The 24,436-nt window shown below is 39.6% G+C and overlaps 1 protein-coding gene across 2 annotated transcripts in view; it reads left to right on the top strand.

The window, feature by feature from the left end:
- The window catches only part of PIEZO2 (piezo type mechanosensitive ion channel component 2), a 211,957-nt gene that overhangs the window by 22,171 nt on the left and 165,350 nt on the right, over nt 1-24,436 (top strand). For both annotated transcript variants that reach the window (XM_083746718.1, XM_083746717.1), the window contains exon 2: nt 22,351-22,446. In XM_083746718.1, the coding sequence (XP_083602844.1) occupies nt 22,351-22,446 (96 nt within the window). The remainder of the gene's footprint in view (nt 1-22,350; nt 22,447-24,436) is intronic.

Here is a 24,436-nt window from a genome sequence, read left to right as displayed (position 1 = left end):
TGGGGCGCCCTGAAACAGAGGGCTCCCCATGCTGCGGACTGTAGCCTGCTGCCCGACGCGCGGGGCGCCCTGAAGCAGAGCGCCCCTCGCGCCAGGCAGACATGGGCCAGCCCCACAAGCTCGGGGGACAGCGGGGAGGCGCAGCACCGCCATCCCACTGTTCCCCGACCTGGTTTTGGGGGGGAAAATAAAGGAATTTTTTTCCCCTTTATTTCCCCCCCAAAAAAGTAGATGCGTCCTATGGGACGAAAAATATGGTATATTTTGAAAATCTGTCCATCACAAGTAAGGAAAATAAAGTTATTCATGATGTTGTGGTTATAAAGAAAATTTAAAGATTACACAATAAGCTGCATCTATTGGCCTCCACAGTCACTTACAGACTCATTGTTAAAACCGTGTTTATGGAAGACAATCTTACTTGGCTACGAGTGATTATTGAAGAAGAAGAAGAAGAAGAAGAAGAAGAAGAAGAAGAAGAAGAAGAAGAAGAAGAAGAAGAATTGCATTATTGTTAATTGCACTTGTTATGGTCACTAAGAATGGTTACACTGCATATACTATAGGTAGGAAACTGGTTCTTCAGATGTCATTGGTCTCCCAACTTCTATGATCGTCGTTGGTTACACTGGCTGCGGATGAGACTGATGGGAATTGGTACCCAACAACGTATAGAGAACCACAGGTTCCCACCTACGACATAAACTGGGTGGGTGGGTGCCCCTGTGTGCATGTCCCCCCATTGCACATATGCAACATATATTTATAAATACAGTATGAATAACAACAATAAATCATGGCACTTTTGCATAAAAGAAATAGCCAATTGACTGCTATGCAGTGGGCATTGAGTGTTGCATGGAAAATTCAAACAATTTTAACAATATTTTTGAACATAATGTTTTTCAAGGGATGCCATGTTTTCTTTTCAATGTGGTGTTGATAAAATGGAATGGTAGAAAATATGTGCCTCCCATTACTTCAAATCAGCCATTTTATAAAAGTTTTACAAAGTGTTAAGTCATATGTCCTACTTTATGAAGGAATTTTGTCACATCCAATAACTTTGAGAAGTGTATTATCAAAAATGAACAGCATTCTTTGTGTAACCAGACCCAAAGTATACAGTACATACACATATAGGTATTTATTTTAAATATCCAAATGTTACAGGATTTTTGGATTTATTTACAAAAGAGGACTCGGCTCTTCAATCAACATATTTATAATGTTTGTGTAACTGGTTTTTATATTTTGTGAACTGCTTAGGAGCCTATTTTGGCATTAAGTGGTACATAAATAAGTTTATTAATGATAATAGTACCATTAAATAGACAATCCTCTTACCCAAGTCATATTATGCAACTGCAGTAAGAAATAAGAAGCTCAGGAGAATGTTAGATATTGCATGTACTGATCCGGCAAGACCAACTGCTATAATTTCTTATTTATTTATTGTGATTAGTTTATCCACTGGTGATTTATTAGCTGCCATAAGCATGCCAATGGAGAGTCAGTCAATCAATGTTAGGTTTTAGATATGGAATTTTCCCCAAGGTGTATGGGATATTTTTCCTTCTGGTGTATCGTCTCAGCAAGCTACTGGAAATTGTTCTCTCTTAAATATTTTTCTGTTTGGTTTATAGGGGTGCTGCATTTGTAGGTAACCTAATCACCTTTTTGAACATGTTCAAACATGGTTGCATAGCTCTCTAAGGCTATAAGAATGTTATTTCTACTGTATGACATTGAAAAATGTTTGCTTGGAAAGAAATGTGTTGACAAACTGCATTTTGACACTTCTGCCTAAGTGTGAATAGAGCATGTAGGACAGCTTCGTGTGGTTGTAATAGTTTCTGATAGGGTTGCAAAACGCCTGGACTTTCCTAGACACAGCTGGGATTCGGCCATCGGAAACAGTGTCCGAGCAAAAATCGCTGAAATGTCTGTGAAAATCTATATGTATGGCAGCCCATGTTGGAAGTGTAGATTTTGGCGAATTTCCTTAAAACATCTCAACTTTGTCAACCCTAGTTTCTTAACATTGTCTAGTTCTCCAAGAGATTTCAGACTGAAGTAGGCCTTCATAATTGTCGAAAGAAAAGTGTATTTTATCTCCAGATTGTGTATAGTGAACGGACTAGGAGACAGAGTGCTGAAAATGTGCTACCTGTTCCTCCTCACTCAGATAGCACATAACCTGAAGTGTGTGTGTGGTTGTATGAGAAAGGAGACATGCACTCCTCAGTGGCGGAGCTGGGTGCTCCGGCACCCGGAACGGCACACATGCTGTACACCCGGGGTGGGGCGAACCTCCCCGGGGGTCGATCTCGGTGTGGGGGGGCGCTGAATGTCACCCCTCTTAAGGCTGAAGGGGGTTGACATTCGGTGTGCCCCCCCGTGACTCCCAAGCCTACAGTGAGCTGGGGGAAGGGGGAGAGCCACAGCAGCTGCTTCACCACTTTGCCCGCTTGCTGGGCTTGGGGGAGTCGCAGGTGGGGGGCGCGCGCTGAATGTCACCCCCCTTCAGGATTACACCCGGGGCAGCCTGCACCCCCTTCCTATGCCCCTGGCACTCCTTGCAAATATTTCGTGCCTGTAGGCTAACATGTACTGCAGCCAGACCTCCTGCCTGCTTTCCTTCCTTCCCTTGGAAGAAACCTTTCCTTTCTTTCCTTTTTGCCTGCCCAAAGGCAAGGGGAACTCCCTGTCTTGGCTTTGTTTAAGTTAAAACAACAACAACAACAACAACAACAACAACAACAACAACAACAACAACAGGTGTATGTTTGACTTAGTGAAACATGCCATGGTGAAGTTGGCATGTTGGCAAGACCTGTATGATCAAGTCTTTTTGATTGCCATTGTTGCTTCTATTAGGAGCTAGGGAAGGCTTGCACAGCATGGCATTCCTGTGTTCCTGTATTGTATTGTGGCCTGTTGTGTGCTTGATAAACAAACATACCAGTGTACTTTCTAAGCAATAATACCTGGTTGTTGAGCTGCATGTGGTTTGGGGTGGGGGGTGGCATGAGCTGTATGAGATTGAAATAGGTCTCAAACATGTACTTAAAAAGGCACATAGACTTCAAAAGTCTGGTGAAATCCACTTTTCTTTAAAGCATTAAGAAAGAGTAGTTGTTTATTGAGATTGCCTTGAACCTCACCTGCTTAATGTAAGTAGAGGTTTATACTTAAAGCTCTACATCCAAATCAATGCTCTATCCAGTTTTCAGTAATAATGATGTTGTTTTTTAGAGGGGATGTGTAACGATTGCTCTTAATTTCATGTTAAAAGTCTTTTGCATGCATTTAATCTTGTATGAATTCTTTTTTATTTTAAAACTGTTATTGAGTAGTTAAGTGCCTTTCTATGATTCTTTAAAAATCTCTCTCTCTCATCCTCTAGTGTACATGAATAAAGGTTCCTTGTTTAGTCCATGTCGCATTAATAGCAAGGACTTTTATTAATCCATATTGTCTCTTGAAGCAGCATGTAAGCTTATCGGACAGAACTTTCACACTTGTTTACATGTCATTCTACAAGGCTGAGATATTACATATACCTCTGAACATGAGTCACACGTTTTCCTGGCTTGTTAATTTTGATGTAACAAGCTATATTATGGGCCTAAATTAGAAAGTGATGACAAAGTAATGTGTTTTTTTTATCAAGGTTTACCCTATAGCTTAGGTTTTTTTAAAAATGCTTTCTGTCAGTTGGCTTGTTCAGCAAATTAAGTTACAGATGTAATATTCTTCAAGCTTCAGTTGAATATCTAAGGTAAATACTCAAAGCTTCTCAATATATTTTTACATAGAGATGTGATTGTGATGACTTGTATGCTTATCTGATTCAATATTAGTTTTCTGATTTTATAGGCTAGGTAGCGTCGTTGATTCAAAATCTAAATAACATATATGCAGAAAGCTTTTTTTTTGTGTAAAAAGTGCTATGGAACCTTAGATATTGATGTATCATTTGGTACATTGATACACTATGATTTATTGACATATATACATGAGCAGCAGTGATCTGCAGACTTTCATGGTAACAAGGGTAAGCTAAGAAGCATCTGCTTCTATCTGAACTGAGAAAACCCTGGCTATGGTTTGAGCAAACAAGTGTAGCATGTTGGCACAACACATAGTTTATACTAGCCAGAGTTCCCCGTGTTTGTAATTAAACTATGGTGTACCATTCTTTGAGAAACTGCCATAAGCTTTTCTGTCCGTCTTTGTCATTTGTACAAATGGATTGATAAAGATATTAGTTGGGAGACCTGAAGAGGCTACACACCAATATACATTTGCCGGAGCACTAAACATAACATGTATTCAATATGTAGCTGATAATGTAGCTACAATATGTAGCTGAGGCAATTACCTTTTGTAGTGAAAACCATATTTTACATAAAGTCTATAAATTGAATTTTTTGTAATTGTTGGGCTCTCTCACAGGTGTCTTTATTATCAGTTTGTAACATATGATTTATGTATGCTTATTTTTATAAATGTGCACCAGTACATTTGCTAATTTACGTTAGACCACAGTTTAGGTTGGCATTATGTGTGAACTGAGACAATGTACCAATTGGATATAATCTCCTATTTTTGTAACTGCACCAGGCTGTGTTGTCCTTATGTCTTTCTTCTTTGTCATGCCTATCTTTGAAATCCCACTCACATATGCCTGAAATGTGTTGCTTTCACAGTTCATCTATATGCTGCAACCTGTTTAAATTCCATTAGAAGTAGGCTTTTCCTTTTGATGTAGATTAGGGCAGATCTACTAAACCAATGTTAAATTATTTAGAGCGTATGATTTCTAGATGTTTACTAGTTTGCCACTGAGACTTTATTGACTGACAGAATCTACCACATCAATCATCCTGACATACTGATGTTTCTGTCTAGGAATCCATGAAATACCATAATTTTCCTTTTAGAGCTTATTGTAGATTTAAAGCAGTCAAAAAATAGGCAAAACCAATCCGATAATCCAATATGTCTTTGCTGCTGATGCAAGACTTTTTATTTCCCCTACAGTACATTTTCTGGTGCTGTGTCTTGTCTAGTTATAAAAGCCTCAGGGAATATGACTTCCATCTAGCTGCCAGGATGTTGTTAGTAATAATCAATCTCAATTTTGCGTCTCTCCTTTTTATACCTCAGGCCATACCTCCACTCTCATATGTGTGTGTGTGTGTGTGTGTGTGTGTGTGTGTGTGTCTTTTGGACTCTTGCTGAATATACTTATTTTGGAATCAGTTCTGCCCCTCTTTATTAACCAACAGATGAGCTACTTCTTTTGGTTTCAGTCCACTAAGCTTAGACATGTTTTTTTCAAAAAGTATTGAAGGTGGTATGTTGTACTAAGCAGAAGTATCTGGTTATCCACATGGAAATTAAACTGCCACTTCTTTATCCAGCTTAAAATTTCCTGGGGACAAACAATGGAAAATACATAGCAGTCACAGTGGATTATTACAGTGAACAATGGTGAACAGTGAACAGTGGTGATTTAGTTAGTATTGAAATAAATTAAACTATTGCATGTTTGTTTTTCATTGTTTAGCACTTTGAAGAAGCATGTTGTTGTTGTTTAGTCTTTTAGTCGTGTCCGACTCTTCGTGACCCCATGGACCAGAGCACACCAGGCACTCCTGTCTTCCACTGCCTCCCGCAGTTTGGTCAAACTCATGCTGGTAGCTTCGAGAACACTATCCAACCATCTCGTCCTCTGTCCCCTTCTCCTTTTGCCCTCCATCTTTCCCAACATCAGGGTCTTTTCCAGGGAGTCTTCTCTTCTCATGAGGTGGCCAAAGTATTGGAGCCTCAGCTTCACGATTTGTCCTTCCAGTGAGCACTCAGGGCTGATTTCCTTAAGAATGGATAGGTTTGATCTTCTTGCAGTCCATGGGACTCTCAAGGTTCTCCTCCAGCACCATAATTCAAAAGCAGCAATTCTTCTGCGATCAGCCTTCTTTATGGTCCAGAAGAAGCATGTAGGCTTAGTCAATAAAGTATAGTGTGTTTGTATGCCTGTACCTGCTGCAATTTTCATTGTGATATTGTAAAGTTAGCAACTCTTCATTAGACAGCCTTCCTTTCACAGCACAAAGATGTTTCACATGTTTTTGCATAACATGTTTTTTATTTCTACTTAACAGAAGTTCAATATTCCTTTCCTTGTGTTATATTGTTGAGATTTAGTGCCGCTCCAAATGTTTAGGGGGCTGTGAACAAAGTGGTGGGCCATCTCTTCTGCTGTTGGATGCATGCAAGCTTTCCTGGTGGTGGTGCTGAATCTTCGGATCATTTCAGCTTGCAACAGTACCTTTGACAATGCTACATTGGGACTCTGACATCTGTTTAAGGATGCCTAGTGCTGATACTGGCCTTGATGAAACCAATTAGGACAGTTTGCTCTTCAGTGTTACGACTGCACTTGCTTTCTTGTTGTGCTTTAGCACATTATTCAGCTAGAAAGCAAACATGATACAGTATTGGAATGCTTACATACACATTCACAAAAATTAAAATTGGATCTATTATTTACAACATTATCTTAGATATATGCACTCGGAAGTAAATTCAGAGGGACTGATTTGCCTTAGTCTCATTTACTATTGTTTTCAAAATACTAATCCATAATTTATCTTGACTTTAGAAATAAGGATAGTTCTTCCAGCACATTCCAGGAATAATTTAAGTGCTGAGATTGATTTTGCCTATTTATAAACTTGATGATGTGCCTTTTTCACATTTTTTTTTAAAAAACCACCACTTAAAAAAGAGCACATGGTTTTGTTTTCATTCTCCTGCATAAACAAGATATATACTTGTGTGAAGGTTCAGAAAATTGTCTGCGTGAAAAAGCAGTGCTCTCTGTCTATTGACCCCCATATCTACATAGTCACCATTATATATTCATGTAAGCATCACAGCTGATTTACCAGGGATTAGGTATGTGTTTCATGAAGCCATAATCTGGATGGAGCCTTTGGTTGTGTTTCTTTTCATGCATGAATCCTTTTGAGTAGATGTGCAGTAGGCACTTGGATATAAATGACAGGATAAAAATAGAGCTCTAGAAGCTGCTATTTTCTGACCTTCCTGTCAATATTCTTTGCCCTAACTGTTGGAAGTGAGAGATAGTTGGATCTCAGGAGCATGCTGTTGGTATCTTTTTAAACAGGGGAATTTTTGTGTGTGTCAGTCTTCCTCCCATGATGAGGTGTGAATTGCAGTGTGGTAACTCCCACCCCCACCCCCACCCCAGTTCCTTAATTTTGTGACAAATTATTATTTTTGCTCTTACGGTTTTTGGACTCAATTCTATCCCCAGTTGGAATGACTGAGAGAACTGAAAAACCATAAATTGACCTTGCAAGATTCTGTTTAAAGTTGTTTGTTATTTGTCTGTTTGTTATGTCCCCTTCCTGTGAGAAAGGCATATAGAGGGTGAAAAACTAATGTTTTGTGTATTATTCTAATACCTTATCATATACCTCCCTCAACAATACCACAAGCAGCATCAAGGATCAATAGTATTCCCCAGATTTACAACAAAGAAAAAAGAAAACCCTGTATGGATCTGAATTGGGTGAACATTTTGTCCCTGTTGAAACCTTCCTTGTTACTAAGCAAGACTGTGTTTTTTCATCATACCTACACTGTAGAGAGTTTGCTAATTCTGCCTTTGGGGTAAATGAGACCCAATTGCATCTGCAAATGTTTGCAACCGATGCCCTCACATCAGCAACTGGCCACACTTAATGGCTACTTTAAGTCAATGATACTTTGCTGACATTTTTCTTTGCTCATTGAAATCTTTGCAAAATGTGTTGGGGCATAGTGTCACAGGCCTTGTTCAAAATAATCAGGTCCTCATTTTGTCACCCTTTGCGAGTGGATTAGCAGTTTATATTGAGCCAACTTAAACTGAAGTGTGTATTCACTAATTATATAAAATACAGCATTTTTTGCTATTAGGCCTTGGAGAACAACCACTATCTAGTGCTATTGATGTGGAGATTTGGGTGCATTGTATCAACATCACTTAGCCACGAAATAGCGAACACCACTGAATCCTACACGGTGATCCTAGAAACCACTAAGCAAAACACATCTGCTGTATAAAAACCACAGCATTTCAATTAGCAGCATTGGGTTAAAGTCTTCAATGCCTGTGCATTTTCTAAAATAATGGGATAAAAAGTTATTTTTCATGGGTTTCACAGCAGTATCATGTCCAAACTATGACTTTGCTTATATTAGTCTGGAATGTTTTCCCTCTCAATGTTTCCTCAAAACCATTGGAACTGGAGGCCTTACTTCCACAATTTTTGTTTTCTAGCAAAACAGATGTGTGTCATTGCCTACGTGCTCATGCTGGGAAGCAGCCAGGAGAGCCCATGGGTCTAGTAGCTTGGCTGCTATTGCTTGTGGCTGTCACACCGTGCACAGTGAAATTTAAAACCTCAAGTGCTCCTGGGAAATTAGTGTCTGCTTCCAGGGCTATCATACAGAAAACAAAAAGGCATTGCCTATGAGCCGGGGGGGGGGGCAGCCATTTTTTCACATGCAGTCCCCCTGGCAATGGGAATGACGAATTTTCAGGGGCATTTGACGTGTCAGCTTAGAGGATGATGTGGTAGCAGGCTGGCAGTGGCAGATGAGCTGATGGCTTGCTTTCAAAAGCTTCTTAAAAAGACTCATCACTCTTCTCTATATCCATCATCATCTGCTGGTTTCTAGGTAGTTTGTGGACATCTGAACAAGGGGCTCTGGGTTTGGGCCCCAAACTCAAGTCCAGTTGGAGTCACTGCCTCAGAGCCATTTTTTATCTTGGCTCCCCCATGAGTGGAAATGGACAGCCTATGTTGTTGGCCCCCAAGTGTTCCTTCTGTTCAAAATAGGGTCCCTATTTGTTTGTTTGTTTTTGACGTTGCTGAGTAGTGGCTTAGTTTGTTCTCTTGCTGGTTCAAATGCAATGAAAAGTTCAAGTAATCGAGCATATTGTATTATTTATATGATGTTAGCCGCTCTGAGACCGGCTCCAGCCGGGGAGGGCGGGGTACAAATAATAATTTATTATTGTTGTTATGAGGGTGGGGTACAAATAAAAATGTGCTGTTGTTATAAATTTATTACTTTACAACCATTAATTGCTGATTCACTGCTTCCCCTCCTCCCCCTCCCTGTAGTGCCCTCTATATCATTAAAAGCTGTATGACTGGCAGAAGTGCATCAGATGCCTCTTTTCCCATCTCTGCATTTCTGTGTTGGGAAATGATGCACATGTTACTTTCCAAATAAACCTTTGTATTCAACCTCAAACTTGCTAGTCAGTTAAAAGCAAGAAGGCATTGCTGTGTTCTTGTTCAGCGTATAAATCTCCAGCGTTTTTCAGGTTTACCGCTGATTAGATGTCCACAACCTTTTTTTTTTTTAAAAAAAGTCAGGTATTATTTGGTGTAATGCACTCCTTCTGTAGGTTGTATTGCTGTTACAACCCATCCCTTTCTCAGTGTTTGAAACTTCTATTGTTCTAGGCACATTTTGCGACCGGGAATTTCATTAGGGCAAGCAGTTTTTGAGCTCTGGGCGCAGTACTGCGCCTAGGATTTCAGAGTAAAACTGCAGAGTGGAAGGAAAGAAGGACCTTTTTCTGGCTCCCCACTTCCAGCTACCCTCTGAAGATTGGAGAAGACACCCTCTTAAGAATATTACGTGGTGGGCAGGAGAAGGACTAGACCATGTGAAAAATGAACATAATATTTTAGCTGTAGTTAATTGTATTCTATGAATAAAAATGTGTGTCTAGACATTCTGTTGTTTAAGGTGCCATTTAGCTCCTAGTTTTAATATCTCAGTTTCTAACACTGCCATTTCTATACACTGAGCACGAAAGGGTCATGAGTTTAAAAATGTATGCCCATATCAATTTATCTCTAGTGGTTTTGGAATCATAACAGAGTTGTTCTTACGCATTTTAGGTGAGCTGCACAAGTATTTGGCAAGAAAATTCTTTGATGTCTTTCTCCTTTTCTGACTTAACTGAAATAGCAAGTACAAAGAGAGAGAAAGTGGAAATGACTGTTGCGTGAGGGATTAATTAATCAAGAGCTCTTCTGGTTTGTGTATAGTTCACTTTAAAGTCCAAACATCTACTAGCTTATCTTACTAATTAGTAGGCTGATTGCATGTTGAGTTATCATCTTTGCTCAAGTCATGACACCTGTTTCCTGAACTGATGAACCCATGTTATGATTTATGCTGCTTAGAAAGGAGTACACCATTTTAATGATAAATGCAAACCTACATTTGAGTTTATATAAGGGATACCTTGGCAGATCATTGTGAAAAAGTAAAAGGTAAAGGTAAAGGTACCCCTGCCCGTGCGGGCCAGTCTTGACAGACTCTGGGGTTGTGCGCCCATCTCACTTAAGAGGCCAGGGGCCAGCGCTGTCCAGAGACACTTCCGGGTCACGTGGCCAGCGTGACAAAGCTGCATCTGGTGAGCCAGCGCAGCACACGGAAACGCCGTTTACCTTCCCGCCAGTAAGCGGTCCCTATTTATCTACTTGCACCTGGGGGTGCTTTCGAACTGCTAGGTTGGCAGGCGCTGGGACCGAACGACAGGAGCGCACCCCGCCACGGGGATTCGAACCACGACCTTTCAATCGGCAAGCCCTAGGCGCTGAGGCTTTAACCCACAGCGCCACCCGCGTCCCTGTGAAAAAGTAATTTGGTTTTATTATTTTTTGATAAACTATATACCACAAAACCTAGCACTCACAAACATTTGATGAAACCTTCATATAAAATGTAAGACTGTCATTGTGTAACCCCTGTTGGAAGATTCGTAGTGCCTCATAACAATCATGGATTTACATGAAGTCAGAGTGGTGTCAGGTATCGGTTAGCAAACAAAGAAGGCAGGTTGCACAACACCAGTGACCATGGCATGGGCGTGAGAAGAGATGAATATTGATGGGGAAAGTGGTGGATTAAACAGCAAAAGTTTTAGTAAATCAGGGAGGAGGGACACAGAGGATAATGGCAGTTTTAAACACCAACAGAGGTTTGAGTCAATCAGGGATGGAGTAAAACTGAGAGGGGAAAAGTGACAATTTTAAACAATGGCAAAATTTTTGAGTAGAGGCGGTGATGGGGTGACGCTAAGGAGGTGGAATAAGTGTCTTTGGATATAAAGAATATTCTATTCATTTTCAGCTTATTGCCAATTACTTAAAAAACAGCCATAAAAATTATTGCTTCATTTCTGAATCGTGCAAGGGCTGAACTGAGTGCATCAGAACTTAAACTCTATGGAATATTTCTGAGTGAACCTTTCATACTGAATTAAATAATTAGCAAAGTATGACATCTTGAAAAAAGCAGTCTCCTCCCTGTTTCTTGTTAAATGCAGATATTGGGATTGTGATGATAGCAAGTCACTGAAGCTCTTCATTGTGGTGGTACTCTCTGAGGCACAGTAAGTGGGTTTAGTTAAAGATCTACAGGGTCAGCTGGTATACATGAGCATGTTTGTCTTGGCAGCTGTGGAGTCTGATTTACAGTTGCTGCCAGTGCCATGAGGCTACTTTTAATTTATACCAGCTGGTTATCCAGCATTCTGAACTCAAAACGAGTAATGGCTATTTCAGTAAAAAGGTCAGAATTTATGCATGGACAAAATCTGTGTAAAGGTATATTTGCCCCCACAGAGATTACTCGATGGCATTTTTTTCACTAATCTCATTTTTCAAAAGTGTTAAATATGTTACCACATAGAATAATATATTGGTTTAATATTAAAGGACATTTTTTGCAAGGAGATGATGAAATATTTGCCGTGATTTTTTGTTTAATTAAAAAAATGATCATGGGTGCTCCCTTGTGAGAGCCGCAAGCTCTGTGGGTGGGCTGTGTGTAATTTTGCCCCACTTTTTGATGGGAGATTCAGTTGGGGAGATAGAAGCAGCACTCTCCTCTCTGCTACCTGTAAATACATGCTTATATATTTGGTGGGTGGGCTACTGATCCTGAAAATAGCACATAGTTATTGGAACTAGTAGCCACTGATAGCATTATTCTCCATGAATTTGCCCAACCCTTTCTTTAAAGTTATATGAATTGATGGCCACCACCATATATTGTGGAAGAATTCCATAATTTAACTCTGTGCTATGTGAAGAAGGGAAATTTCCTAAAACAGCAAGTGATGAATATTAATCTTTTCTTTTTATTGTTTCTCCCAAAGGTGGAATTCCATTATTGGTGTACTAAACCCTTCCACTATTTCCCTGAATTAAATCTCAGCCCTCTTAATGGATATATAATGGATCAGGGGTTGTCAACCTGGTCCCTACCGCCCACTAGTGGATGTTTCAGCATTCTAGGTGGGTGGTAGGGGGGTTCTATGGCACAAGCTGAATCCTCCTTCCATCAAGCATTGGTGAGCGGTAAAGAAATTTTCTCATCAAGAAAGATGCATTAGTGGGCAGTAGGTATAAAAAGGTTGACTACCCCTGAGTTAGATTATAATGGCTTTGCTCCAGAGGAATATGTAATCAAGCCTTTTGCTACATGTAAATTTAAACAGATTAGAACAGAGCATTCCAAACTGTGTTTCGCGACATGTTTGTGTGTTGACTGCAGTGTGTGGGTGTGTTGTGCGAATGCTCCCCACGATCCTCCTGGGGCTGGAAAGGGGTAAGTCTAATCTCCTTTTTGCTAGTAAAACTGAATTAGTGTGTCGTGAAATAATGTCTAAAAAGTGTGCCACCAACATGAAAAGTTCAGAAAGCTCTGGATTAGAATAACAAATTCTGCAAGAATAATTCTCTCCATCTTAACATGCTTTGGAAATATATTGCCATGCACAATTCTGCCCATACTGGCAAGACGGAATTTATCTTTGTTTGTTTCCAGGCATTTTTACCCAGTTTTTCCATTTTTTAAACAATTGCTTAAAGTGACTTTATATCGGCCTTAACATTAAGCTGAATTGGGGCATGCATTCTGGTGACCAGTTACAAAGCTATGATCCTTACTTTATTGTAGCAGTGGTTTTCATAGGATTGTCAAATGACAGGGGAGGGGGGGAGAGGATCCTGACTTCCCTATTAATGACTTTACTCTGCTAGGACCTATAACTCCCCTATCCTGGTTACGGTACTTCATATATCCTCTCACACACCATTATTGCATATGGGCAATAATACAACAGAGCTATAATAAGAATACTTTCCCCACTCTTCCTTTATCCTCCCCTCCCCCCCCTCATTCCACGTCTCTCCTTACAATCTCCAGTCAGGTCATTTAAAGTGTCTGGCGTCTTTTGCAGAAAGGAATCAAAATCCACCATTCCTGCTTAATGTACAGTTTGTTTTTTTTTTTTAATAAATTTTTATTAGGGGTTTTTACAAAATAAAGTACAAAAATAAACAACCTTTCTTTTATCTCAACAGAGTTTCATGACTTCTTTGGACTTCCTCACATCTCCCGCTGCCATTTTCATCATCATAAATTTTTCCCAGCAATTTATCATCTAATTTGCAAATTTTATAACCACTTATTTAAATATAATCCTCTGTAAATTAATTTCCCTTAATCTCACTTTACATCCCATTTCGATCCGATTTTGTGGTGGCCAATTATTTATGATCAAACATCCTACTTAACTTTCCACCAAATCACAATATTTTTGTAAATAAATCTTAAATTTCCTCCAATCTTCTTCAACCCTCTCTTCTCCCAGGTCTCGAATTCTGCCAGTCATCTCAGCCAGTTGCATATAGTCCATCAGCTGCATCTGCCATTCTTCCAGAGTGGGTAGATCTTGAGTTTTCCACTTCTTGGCGATAAGTATCCTTGCTGCTGCTGTTGCGTACAAAAAGAATGTTCGGTCCTTCTTTGGCACCATCTGGCCGACAATGCCCAGGAGGAAGGCCTCTGGTTTCTTAAGGAAGGTATACTTAAATACCTTTTTCAGCTCATTATATATCATTTCCCAGAAGACCTTCACCCTGGGACAAGTCCACCAGAGGTGAAAGAATGTTCCTTCATTTTCCTTACATTTCCAACATTTGTTGTCTGGCACATGGCATATTTTGGCTAGTTTAACTGGGGTCATGTACCACCTATATATCATTTTCATTACATTTTCCTTCAGAGCATTACATGCCGTGAAGTTCATCCCCGTGGTCCACAACCTTTCCCAATCCTCAAACATAATATTATGCCCAATATCCTGTGCCCACTTTATCATGGCCGACTTAACCATTTCATCTTGTGTATTCCATTTCAACAGCAAGTTATACATTCTTGAAAGTACTTTAGTCTTAGGTTCTAACAATTCTGTTTCCAACTTCGATTTCTCCACCTGGAATCCTAACTTTTTATCCTTTTTAAAAATTTCTTGAATCTGAGCGTAATGTAACCAGTCTCGCACTTTGTCTTTCATTTTTTCCAAACTCTGCAATTTCCAATTGTTGCCCTCTTTCTCTATTATTTCCCAATATTTCGGCCATTTGGCCTCCATATTGGGTCTTTTTCGGGCCTTAGCCTCCAGAGGTGATAGCCATCTTGGAGTTTTATTTTCCAATAGGTCTTTGTATTTTGTCCAGACATTAAACACTGCTTTCCTGACAATATGGTTCTTAAAGGCCTTATTGATCTTAACTTTGTCATACCATAAGTATGCATGCCAGCCAAATGCATTGTTAAAACCTTCTAAATCTAACACATCAGTGTCCTCTAGAAGTAGCCAGTCTTTTAGCCAGCAGAAAGCTGCGGCTTCGTAGTACAACCTTAAGTCTGGCAGGGCAAAGCCCCCTCTTTCTTTCGCATCAGTTAATATCTTAAACTTAATTCTGGGCTTTTTGCCCTGCCAGACAAATTTAGAAATATCTCTCTGCCACTTCCTGAAGCACTCCGTCTTATCCACAATTTGCAATGTTTGAAATAAAAACAACATCTTAGGCAATACATTCATCTTAATAGCAGCAATTCGGCCTAACAAAGAAAGCTTCAATTTTGACCAACTGTCCAAGTCTCTCTTAATTTCAGACCAACATTTTTCATAATTATCCTTAAATAGACTCAGATTTTTTGCTGTTATGTTTACCCCTAGGTACTTTACTTTTTTAACCACAGCTAGTTCTGTTTCTCTCTGAAACCGTTCTGACTCTGCATCTGTCAAGTTTTTTCCCAACACCTTAGTTTTCTGTTTGTTTAATTTAAAGCCCGCTACCCGACCAAAGTCCTGAATCAATTGTAACACTCTTTTTGTACTAGATTCTGGCTCTTGCAATGTCAAAACAAGGTCATCTGCAAAAGCTTTAAGTTTAAATTGTTTCACTCCGATCTGAATCCCTTGCACCAACCGGTCCCCTCTAATCAAGTTCAAGAGCACCTCCAGGACAGAAATAAACAGCAAGGGGGAAATCGGGCAGCCTTGTCGTGTCCCTTTTTCAATCTTAAACTCTTCTGTAACCACATTGTTAACTATCAGTTTTGCCTTTTGTTCTGAATAAATCGCGTCAATCCCATTTTCAAAACCCCGCCCCACTCCCATTTCTTTTAAATTCCCCTTCATAAATTTCCAAGAAATATTATCGAAGGCCTTCTCCGCGTCTATAAAAATTAGAACTGCTTTAGTGTTAATATTTGTTTGCAAAAGTTCCAAAATGTCAATAATGTTCCTTGTATTAGCAAATAAATGTCTTCCTGGGAGAAAGCCTGCCTGGTCTTTATGAATTATCTCATTTAAAACTCTTTTGAGTCTTCCTGCCAAAACGTCAGCAAATATTTTGTAATCCACGTTTAAAAGGGAAATGGGGCGGTAGTTCTTAAGTTGTGTCTTTTCAGTTTCTGATTTTGGTATCAATGTGATGAAAGCTTCCTTCCACGATTCAGGCGCCTTCTTTCCCTCCATAATTTCATTGCTGACCTCCATCAATGGTTGAATCAAATAGTCACTTAATGTCTTATAGTACTTGGAGGTCAAGCCATCTGGCCCTGGAGACTTGCCCAACTTCATATTCTGAATGGCCTGTTCTATCTCTAGTCGTGTTATTTTACTATTCAGGAGTGATCTATTTTCTTGTGATAGTTTTTTAAGTCCATTTTTCTCCAAAAATTTTGCAATCTCTTCCTCCTTTTGTGGCCCTTGAGTGTATAATTTCTTAAAATATTTCTGGAAACATTTTCTAATTTCCACCGGGTTCTGAATATTCCTTCCTTCTATTTCCAAATTTGTTACTATGTTCAGCTTTTGTCTCTTCTTCAACTGCCATGCCAGCAGTTTCCCACATTTATTAGCCGATTCAAATGTTTTTTGTTTCATTGATTTAATCTTCCATTCTATTTCCTGATTTATCAGTTTGGAATATTGTGCCTGATGAAGTTTAATTTCTCTCAAAATCGGCTGTGACTTCGGGTTTACTCTTAGTTTCTTCTCTAACTCTTTAATTTTCCCCAAAATCTTGTCCTTTTTCTCATTTTGTAGTCTTTTCTTTATGGCGTTCTGTTGTATCAAGAACCCTCTCATCACAGCTTTGCTTGCGTCCCAGATTGTTCTTTTTTCCACAGCAGTGTTCAAATTTATCTCAAAATAGTCCTTTATTGTTTTTTTGGCCTTCTTGATAATCTCCTGATCTCTAAACAAGTTGTCATTCATCTTCCATCTAAAGGAGCCGGTTGGTAATAATGTCATGTCCATTTTCAACGCGTTATGATCGGAGCAGGTCTTTGGGCAGATTTCCACTTTCTTCACCTTAGGAGCCAGACCTCTAGAAATCCATATTTGGTCAATTCTTGTCCAAGTCAGTTGGGCTTCAGAGAAAAATGTTCCTTCTTTCCCTAAGGGGTTCTTTGTCCTCCATATATCAATCCAGTCCATGTTGTCTGTCATTTCAAAAAAGGTCTTTGGTAGTCTGCCTTCTTTAGTAACCTTTTGGCTTTGTGACCTATCCATGTTTGTAGAAACGATCCCATTCATATCTCCCATCATAATGATGTTATCATAGTCCAGATAATCCAGCATAATCTCATGCAACTTCTTGTAGAATTCTGATTTCCCTTCATTTGGAGCGTAGATTCCTAATATCAAAATTTTCTCTCCTTGGTGCTGTATTTCAATTGCCAAAATTCTTCCATATTCATCTTTAAATAGAAATTTTGGTGAGAGGCTCTCCTTTGCATATATCACCACTCCTCTCTTCTTAACTAAGTCCGAAGATATAAATTCTTGGCCTAACCTTTTATTTACCAATATTTTTCTGTGGAGCCTAATCACATGTGTTTCTTGTAAACAAGTAATGTCTAGTTGCTCCTTTTTTAATATGTGAAAGATTTTCTTCCTTTTTTCCGGGCTGTTACAGCCATTTATATTCCAACTTAAAAGTTGCAGAGACATCCTGGATAAATCTGTTTAGTTTCCTTGGGATGGTATTTTGTTCTGTAAGTCTTCAGGGTTCTGAGGTACAGGCACCTGTGGTGGTTCAGGCCCTGAGGGTAGTTCAAGTCCTTTATGAAGGTCCTCTCCGTAGGCAGTCAAAAACTTATCCCTATCTTCCAAAGTTCTAATTTTAATCTTCTTCCCTCTAAAGGTAAAAGATAGTCCTTGGGGAAAGTCCCACCTAAAGATGATTGAGTTGCTTCTCAGCAGTTTTACTAAATCCAAATATTCAGATCTAAGATCCAACAGCTGTTTAGGAATGTCCTTAAAAATCTCAATTCTTTTGTCCGAAATGTTCAAAGAGCTTCCGTAGTGCAGGCCCAAAATCTTGTCCCTTTCCTCCTTTGATCTCAACGTAATCAAACAGTCTCTGGGCCTTTCTCTCTTTGTGAGTCTTCCAAGTCTGAAGGCTGACACAATTTTAAAATCTTCCTCCTCTAGACCCCAGAACTTGGAGAATTCTTTGGTCAGAAACTCAGCTAGATTACCTTCTTCCACTTCTGGTATCGATCTTATCCTTAAATTAATCTCCCTGTTCCGAAGTTCCAACATGGAGAGATAGGTCTGGTGTTCCCCAACCTGCTTACTGAGCGGCCTTACTTCTTTTTCCAACTCTCCCACTCTTTGGCTGGTCTCTTCGGCCAGTTTCTGATTTTCACCTGCAGCCTCCTTCAGTTGTCCGATTGCTTGTGCATTCTGTGCAACTTGCCCAGATAATTTGTTTAAAGTTTCTGTATTAAGGTCAATTTTCGCAGTTTGTTGGTCAACTTTCCTCTCCAAGGACTCCAATTTCTCGAGAATTCTCTCTAGTACAGAACCAGATCCTCCTGAGGCCATCTCTTCTAGTTGTAAATCCTCAGTTTCTTCCTCCCCTGCCTGTGACAGGGAGGTAACTTTTTCCTCCGAGGGCAAAGTAGGCACAGATGATCTGCGTGCTTGTGAGGCTGCAGTTACGGTTGTCAGAGTTGTTTGTCTGGTTCTTAATCCCTTTCTTTTTGCGCCACTCATTCCAAAGTTATCTAGCAGTCAAGGTCAAGCTGAGTTATTCCCATGGGAAAGCTACGGCCCAGATGGTAGCAGTCAAACAAAGGGCCGGGAAATAGAAAGTAAAACAATGTTTTTGTTGTAAATCCTCAATCCTCTAGGGGGAGCATAAAATGTCCTAGGAAGAAGAGTCCATTCCACATACGAAATCTGAACCAATACTTAGGGATCTTCACAAAAGTAGTTTTAGCAGAGTTGGTTTTAGGTTTGCCACAATATTTCAAGTTGTGCTTACTGGAGTTCCAAAATGCAAGAACGTAACCATTCTGAACTCCCTCAGACTGTCTCAAAGTTTAAATAGAATGTATCCAAATTTGCAGTCTGACAGTTCTACTGCTCAGGCAGTTCTGACACCTGGGCTTCTTAAACAGAATTGTAATCCACAAAGAAAGGAGTGTATAAGTCCTAATAAAAGTCCAAAAATCAATTGCTTACAGTCTTTAAAGGGAAAAGTAATTTCTGCGGGTGCTCAATCTGAGCTGTCAAAAGTTCTCTCTATGCCTCCACTCCTCCTGCTCTTTGCTTTAAAAGTCAATGGCTGCGGAGGACGGACTTCCTTTTCCTCGTCTCTCCGCTTTCAGCTTATTTTCAATATTTTTAGTCCCGAAATTTAGTAAAGTCCTCAATTACTCACGGGTTGTTACGTTTTAGAATCTTGTGTTGAAGGAAGAGAGGTCGGCGCTCACCGGCAACGGCAACGCGGCTTCGCTCCGCTGAATGCGCATAGACCCACAGCGCCGCTACCCCCTCTGCGATCCGGAGCCCCTTACGGGGTTCCCTCAACGTTTCGGGGGTAGCTCCTGGCGCCCGCCGGGTCCCGAGACCGCAGGCTTCCGCTGCCTGCGGTTTTCCAGAATGGGTCTCCGCTTCGCCGTAGCGGACGACCCTTTTCCAGCGTAGCTTCCCTCTCCCGGTTAGGAAAGGGCAGCCATTACCGTTCGCGCCGCCTCCGGAAGTCCGCTTAATGTACAGTTTGACCCTGTTTCCTTCTTGTAATATTTGTTGGAAAACAATACAGCGCATTATTCTGTAAAGTGTTGCTCAACTTGAAGGGAGTTTCATTTGTGCTAAATGGCAAGTTATGCAGCTTATGATTTCTTGCTTCTTCCAGGGATCCCCATGAGGGCTTTTTTTTTTTTTAAAAAAAGAAGAATCTGCCCCTATGTGCAGTTTCTCATTTGTTTCCAGATCCTATAAGTATTCTTATGTGATAAGAAGACAAAGTATATTTGGAAACCCGTGTCCACTTGCAAATGCCTTTGTTGGCTGCTAGGCTAAAATAGGTAGCGGGGTGAGGGGACAAGTTAACTGTCTTTGCTCATTAAGAAAAGGGGCCTTTATCATCATCATCATCATCATCATCATCATCATCCGCATCCTGACGAAATCTGATTTCTCCTACGTGGCTAGGTCAATACTTAAATAACCCAACCACATTAGTGCAATCAGAATGTATAGGTCTTTCCCATGGAATTAACACTAGGATGTTAATGTGTGATGTTCCGTTCTGTTGTCTGGACTTGCATAATTATGTCCACCCAATTTATAATTTAAATGTTTCCTCAGATGCTTTTGAAGCTGTTTCTGTGATGAACAAAATAGGTTCATTGATCAAAATAGGTTCATTACAAGAATGAGAGTAGTGAAATGGTAACACTGGTCTAATGTTACTAAACATTAACAAAAGATGTCAACTTTAGTTTACCACCTCTTAATTTCTGCAAGGAATTGTTTTTGAGATTTAAACCTCATTTTCAGTTATGAGATATATTATTGATTTAAGTGAGGAGAGTTACGTTTTTGTGAAAATAAATAAAAATATGCACTGACACCTCTGCATTTGGCTTATCTGACGAGAAAAGGCTGAATGTGGTAGGCCTCATAACATTTCAACATCTGCCATGTCGTTAGATTGAAGCTGGCTTTTTTCCTTCTCTTAATCCCCCCCCCCCCATATTTTTGCCATACAGAACAGCCCAGAGACACATATTTATTGATATACTGAAACTTCTGCTTGATTCAGTGTCTCACTGACCAATATTCTTAAAGGGAAAATACAATAATGACAATGAAAAAAATATGCCTTGTGGCTTTAAGTATATTATTTTTGTGCAATACTGACCATAAAAAATTAAAACTTTGAACTGTCTGTTGTTTTGCCCCACTGTACAATTAACTTATTTCTTGTTTGTGAATAAAAGGTTGACTTAGAACTGCTGCTACAGGAGAAGCACTAGTATACTGGGATTTACTTACATAATTCTATGTGGGTTAAGCTGTGTGTGTTTTGATTAAATGAATGTTGCTTTCCAACATGTAGAAAAAGAAAAAGAAAATTGATACAGCCTGATTTGTGTTCATATTTTTGCATGGTTTTGTGTGTATTTGCACAACTTTTGACTACAGCTAACACTTTGGCTTCAATCCCAAGACCTCCTTGCATGTGCAGAGGTTGTTTGCACATGAAATAAACTTGTTTTGGATTTCTCCTTTCCAGTTGTAACCCCATCACGCCCACTGGATGAAAAGTTTCTACAGTAGCAGTACTGAGCACTGCAGTCGGTAGAGAGATAAAAGGATGATCCTGTTGTGCATACGGCCTTTAGATTAAAAGCTTTGAGTACTAATAATGTGTTAAATGCATTTTGAGGCACAAATCACTTTAGGAGAAAGCTTTATTTAATTATCTTGGTGGGTGATTCAGTTTTCCAATTTCTCTAATAAGCCACAGGGCTTAATAACAACTCTTCTGAATTCATACAATAAATTCGTGATATAGCTCACTGTGAAGTCATATATTTTCTCCAAATCATAATGCCATCCTTACTTATGGTTTGGTCACTTCTGTTCTTTGGACTACAATCTAGCATTGATTATTGACCTGCTAGGTATTGAGCATATTTGAATGTTCCTAGACACAGAAGAGGGCCTTCAATGGTTAGCGTAAATATTTCGTCATTAGAAATTATGGAAGGTCAATTTACAGGGCTGCCCTGGCACTTGAAAGTTTGTCCTTGCAAAAACAGTTCAATCAAAATGTTATCTTCCCAGTACTTTGTCTACACATGGGGAACTCAGATGAATTTTCTTATAGCAGATCTTAATAGCAAATTCCAACCCTACAGTCATAGAAAATACAGTCAGCTTCTTGCTCTAGCCTAGGGGTCAGCAAACTTTTTCAGCAGGGGGCCGGTCCAATGTCCCTCAGACCTTGTGGGGGGCCGGACTATATTTTGAAGAAAAAAAATGAATAAATTCCTATGCCCCACAAATAACCCAGAGATGCATTTTAAATAAAAGGACACATTCTACTCATGTAAAAACACGCTGATTCCCAGAACGTCCGTGGGCCGGATTTAGAAGGCAATTGGGCCAGATCTGGCCCCCGGGCCTTAGTTTGCCTACCCATTCTCTAGCCATTAATTATTAAATGAGAGATGAGTTCTGAGTCAAAATTACCTGTGTTTTTAATTGGTTGTTTGTGGATTTTGTTATATTCTCATTTTAAAAGGCATAATCTGTGTGCAGGTATATTGTCTTTTTCTTTTCCTTTTGCTGCAGTCACCTTGATAACCCTACACTGTGGATGGTAATGATAATAAGTTAGTTTATTAATCACTTCTGTTTTAAGACTGCCTAATAAATTTACAAAATGTAAGAGCTTAGGCATAAAATACAATAAAAGAAAAATGCACTTCAATGTACATCAAATTAATGTAATGGAAATGCAATGTATGTCAATACACTGGTCAGTTGAATGTTCAATCATTTCCCTGAAATATTAGCATTAATCCACTTCCCCCCCTGCTTTTCTCTCTTTCTCTCTACAGCATGTGCGTTCCGCTACAATGGACTCTCATTTGTCTACCTCATCTACCTGCTACTCATTCCTCTTTTTTCGGAACCTACAAAAACAACAATGCAAGGTAAGCCTGTTTCTGGCTTTTAAAAAAGGTACAGATAGATGCAACTGAAAAATTAAGTTGCTACAGAAACCCTTTTTTAAAAATAGTGGGCTATATATCTGAGAGAGAAATGAAACTATGGACAAACCCAACACTTCAGTAAGTAATTACAGTTTGATTAATCCAGTTTCTTTGGATTGTATATCCATTGAAATGAATGAATGAGACTTATTTAAATGGCACTTTTGCCTTTAATTTCTGTTGAATAAGCAAAATATTCATGTATTTTTGAACTAAAGGGCAGGATTCACTGGACAAGACTCATCAGCAGAAGCCCTGAGTAAATGACTTCTGTTCGTGCAATGAAGTTTTCCCTTCTCCTCCTTCCACACCTCTGAAATTGGGTTGTAGGTAGGAGGCTGAGAGAACCCTCAGAACTGTGCAGGGAGCGGGGGACTGTTCCATCTGGCTAGCTGAAATACATGACATTGAAATATACCCCCAGTTTCCTTTTCCACACTTTATGTTGTGTGCGCTGCCTTTCACTAAGAATCAAGGTAAAACTTAATTAGTTTAGTTCTTGTACTTTTTTAACCCCCCATTGGCTTAACTCTGCATGTTCATGTCTAAGGTAGAGAATAATACAGTGGTACCTCGGGTTAAGTACTTAATTTGTTTCGGAGGTCCGTTCTTAACCTGAAACTGTTCTGAACCGGAAGCACCACTTTAGCTAATGGGGCCTCCCGCTGCCGCCATGCCGCCGCCGGAGCACAATTTCTGTTCTCATCCTGAAGCAAAGTTCTTAACGTGAAGCACTATTTCTGGGTTAGCGGAGTCTGTAACCTGAAGCGTATGTAACCTGAAGCGTATGTAACCCGAGGTACCACTGTAATTGTCTGCCAACATAACACTGGATTAAACAAATAAACAAAACTTATTAAGGTCTTTGTTTAACTCACACGCACTCTTTGAGAAAGTATTGGAAGCTGACAGGCATTGCACACTATGTGTTTGCACACAGTCTACTGTAGTAGTGAAGATTTGCTCCATTTCTTTTAATAACCTTTGTGGGACAGGCCTTGTCCTACAGTACTCCCCACACTGCCAAACTCGGAAGCAGCAGCAAGAGAATTCAGCCTTGAGAGATATAGAATAGGATCATGCAGTCCATCCATGATATTTCACTCATGGGAGAAACCTATACTTCTCCTTTTTTGACAATACATTTAAGAAGACCAATGTGATGGGGGAAACAGTGTATTATTCTTTGTGTGCTTTGAAAGGTTCCTATAATAAATGTGTGGACTTAGTTCCTGGTGAGCTTTTGCAAGTAAAATACAGAAGCGAAAAATGAAAGGTTCTATGTGTTAGAAATTCACAATGTTGCTAAATCTGTCAGACACTTTTTATTACAAGAACGGAGCAAAAAACCAAACAAAAATCCAACAGTAAATGTCTAGATGTGGGCTAAAGTGTCTCTTAAAATGGTAAATATGACAGATGAGTGGCTAGATTGAGCACCTTAAGGGGAATATGGGTGCAGTTTTCTGATTCAAAATCTTTTTATGATCTTCATTTTATGTGATTTCTTTTCTGGCCCTTTCTGTGCAGGAAGGATGATTGACATCCTAAACACCGCAATTCTCTGTAAGCAAAACACTACTAATGTTTGACAGCCATCCTTAATCTTCTAGCTCAGAATTTTAATACAGTACTATTTTCTTCTAATGTTTTATACTGGCTAACTTTACTTTCAGATAATCCATCTGGGCAATGCTCATCAGTGTTGAGGGACAGCTTTCATTTCTCTAGAAAGCTGTGGGCCAGATATCACTCATTAGTTACCGTAGTAACTTGGCGTCCACTCTTAAAAGGAAGTCGCAGGCAGCAGCAATTTTAGTTTTTGTCATAGAAGGAATATGCGCCACCCAAGCTTTCTGGTTCCTAATATCCCTTCAAGGGGAAGGGATTCAAAATCCAGTTTCAGCCCATTGTACCAGATTGTCTAGTG

Source organism: Podarcis gaigeae, assembly GCF_964106915.1.
Source record: "Podarcis gaigeae genome assembly, chromosome: 7".
NCBI classification, from domain to species: domain Eukaryota; kingdom Metazoa; phylum Chordata; class Lepidosauria; order Squamata; family Lacertidae; genus Podarcis; species Podarcis gaigeae.
This window is presented reverse-complemented; position numbering and strand designations above follow the sequence as displayed.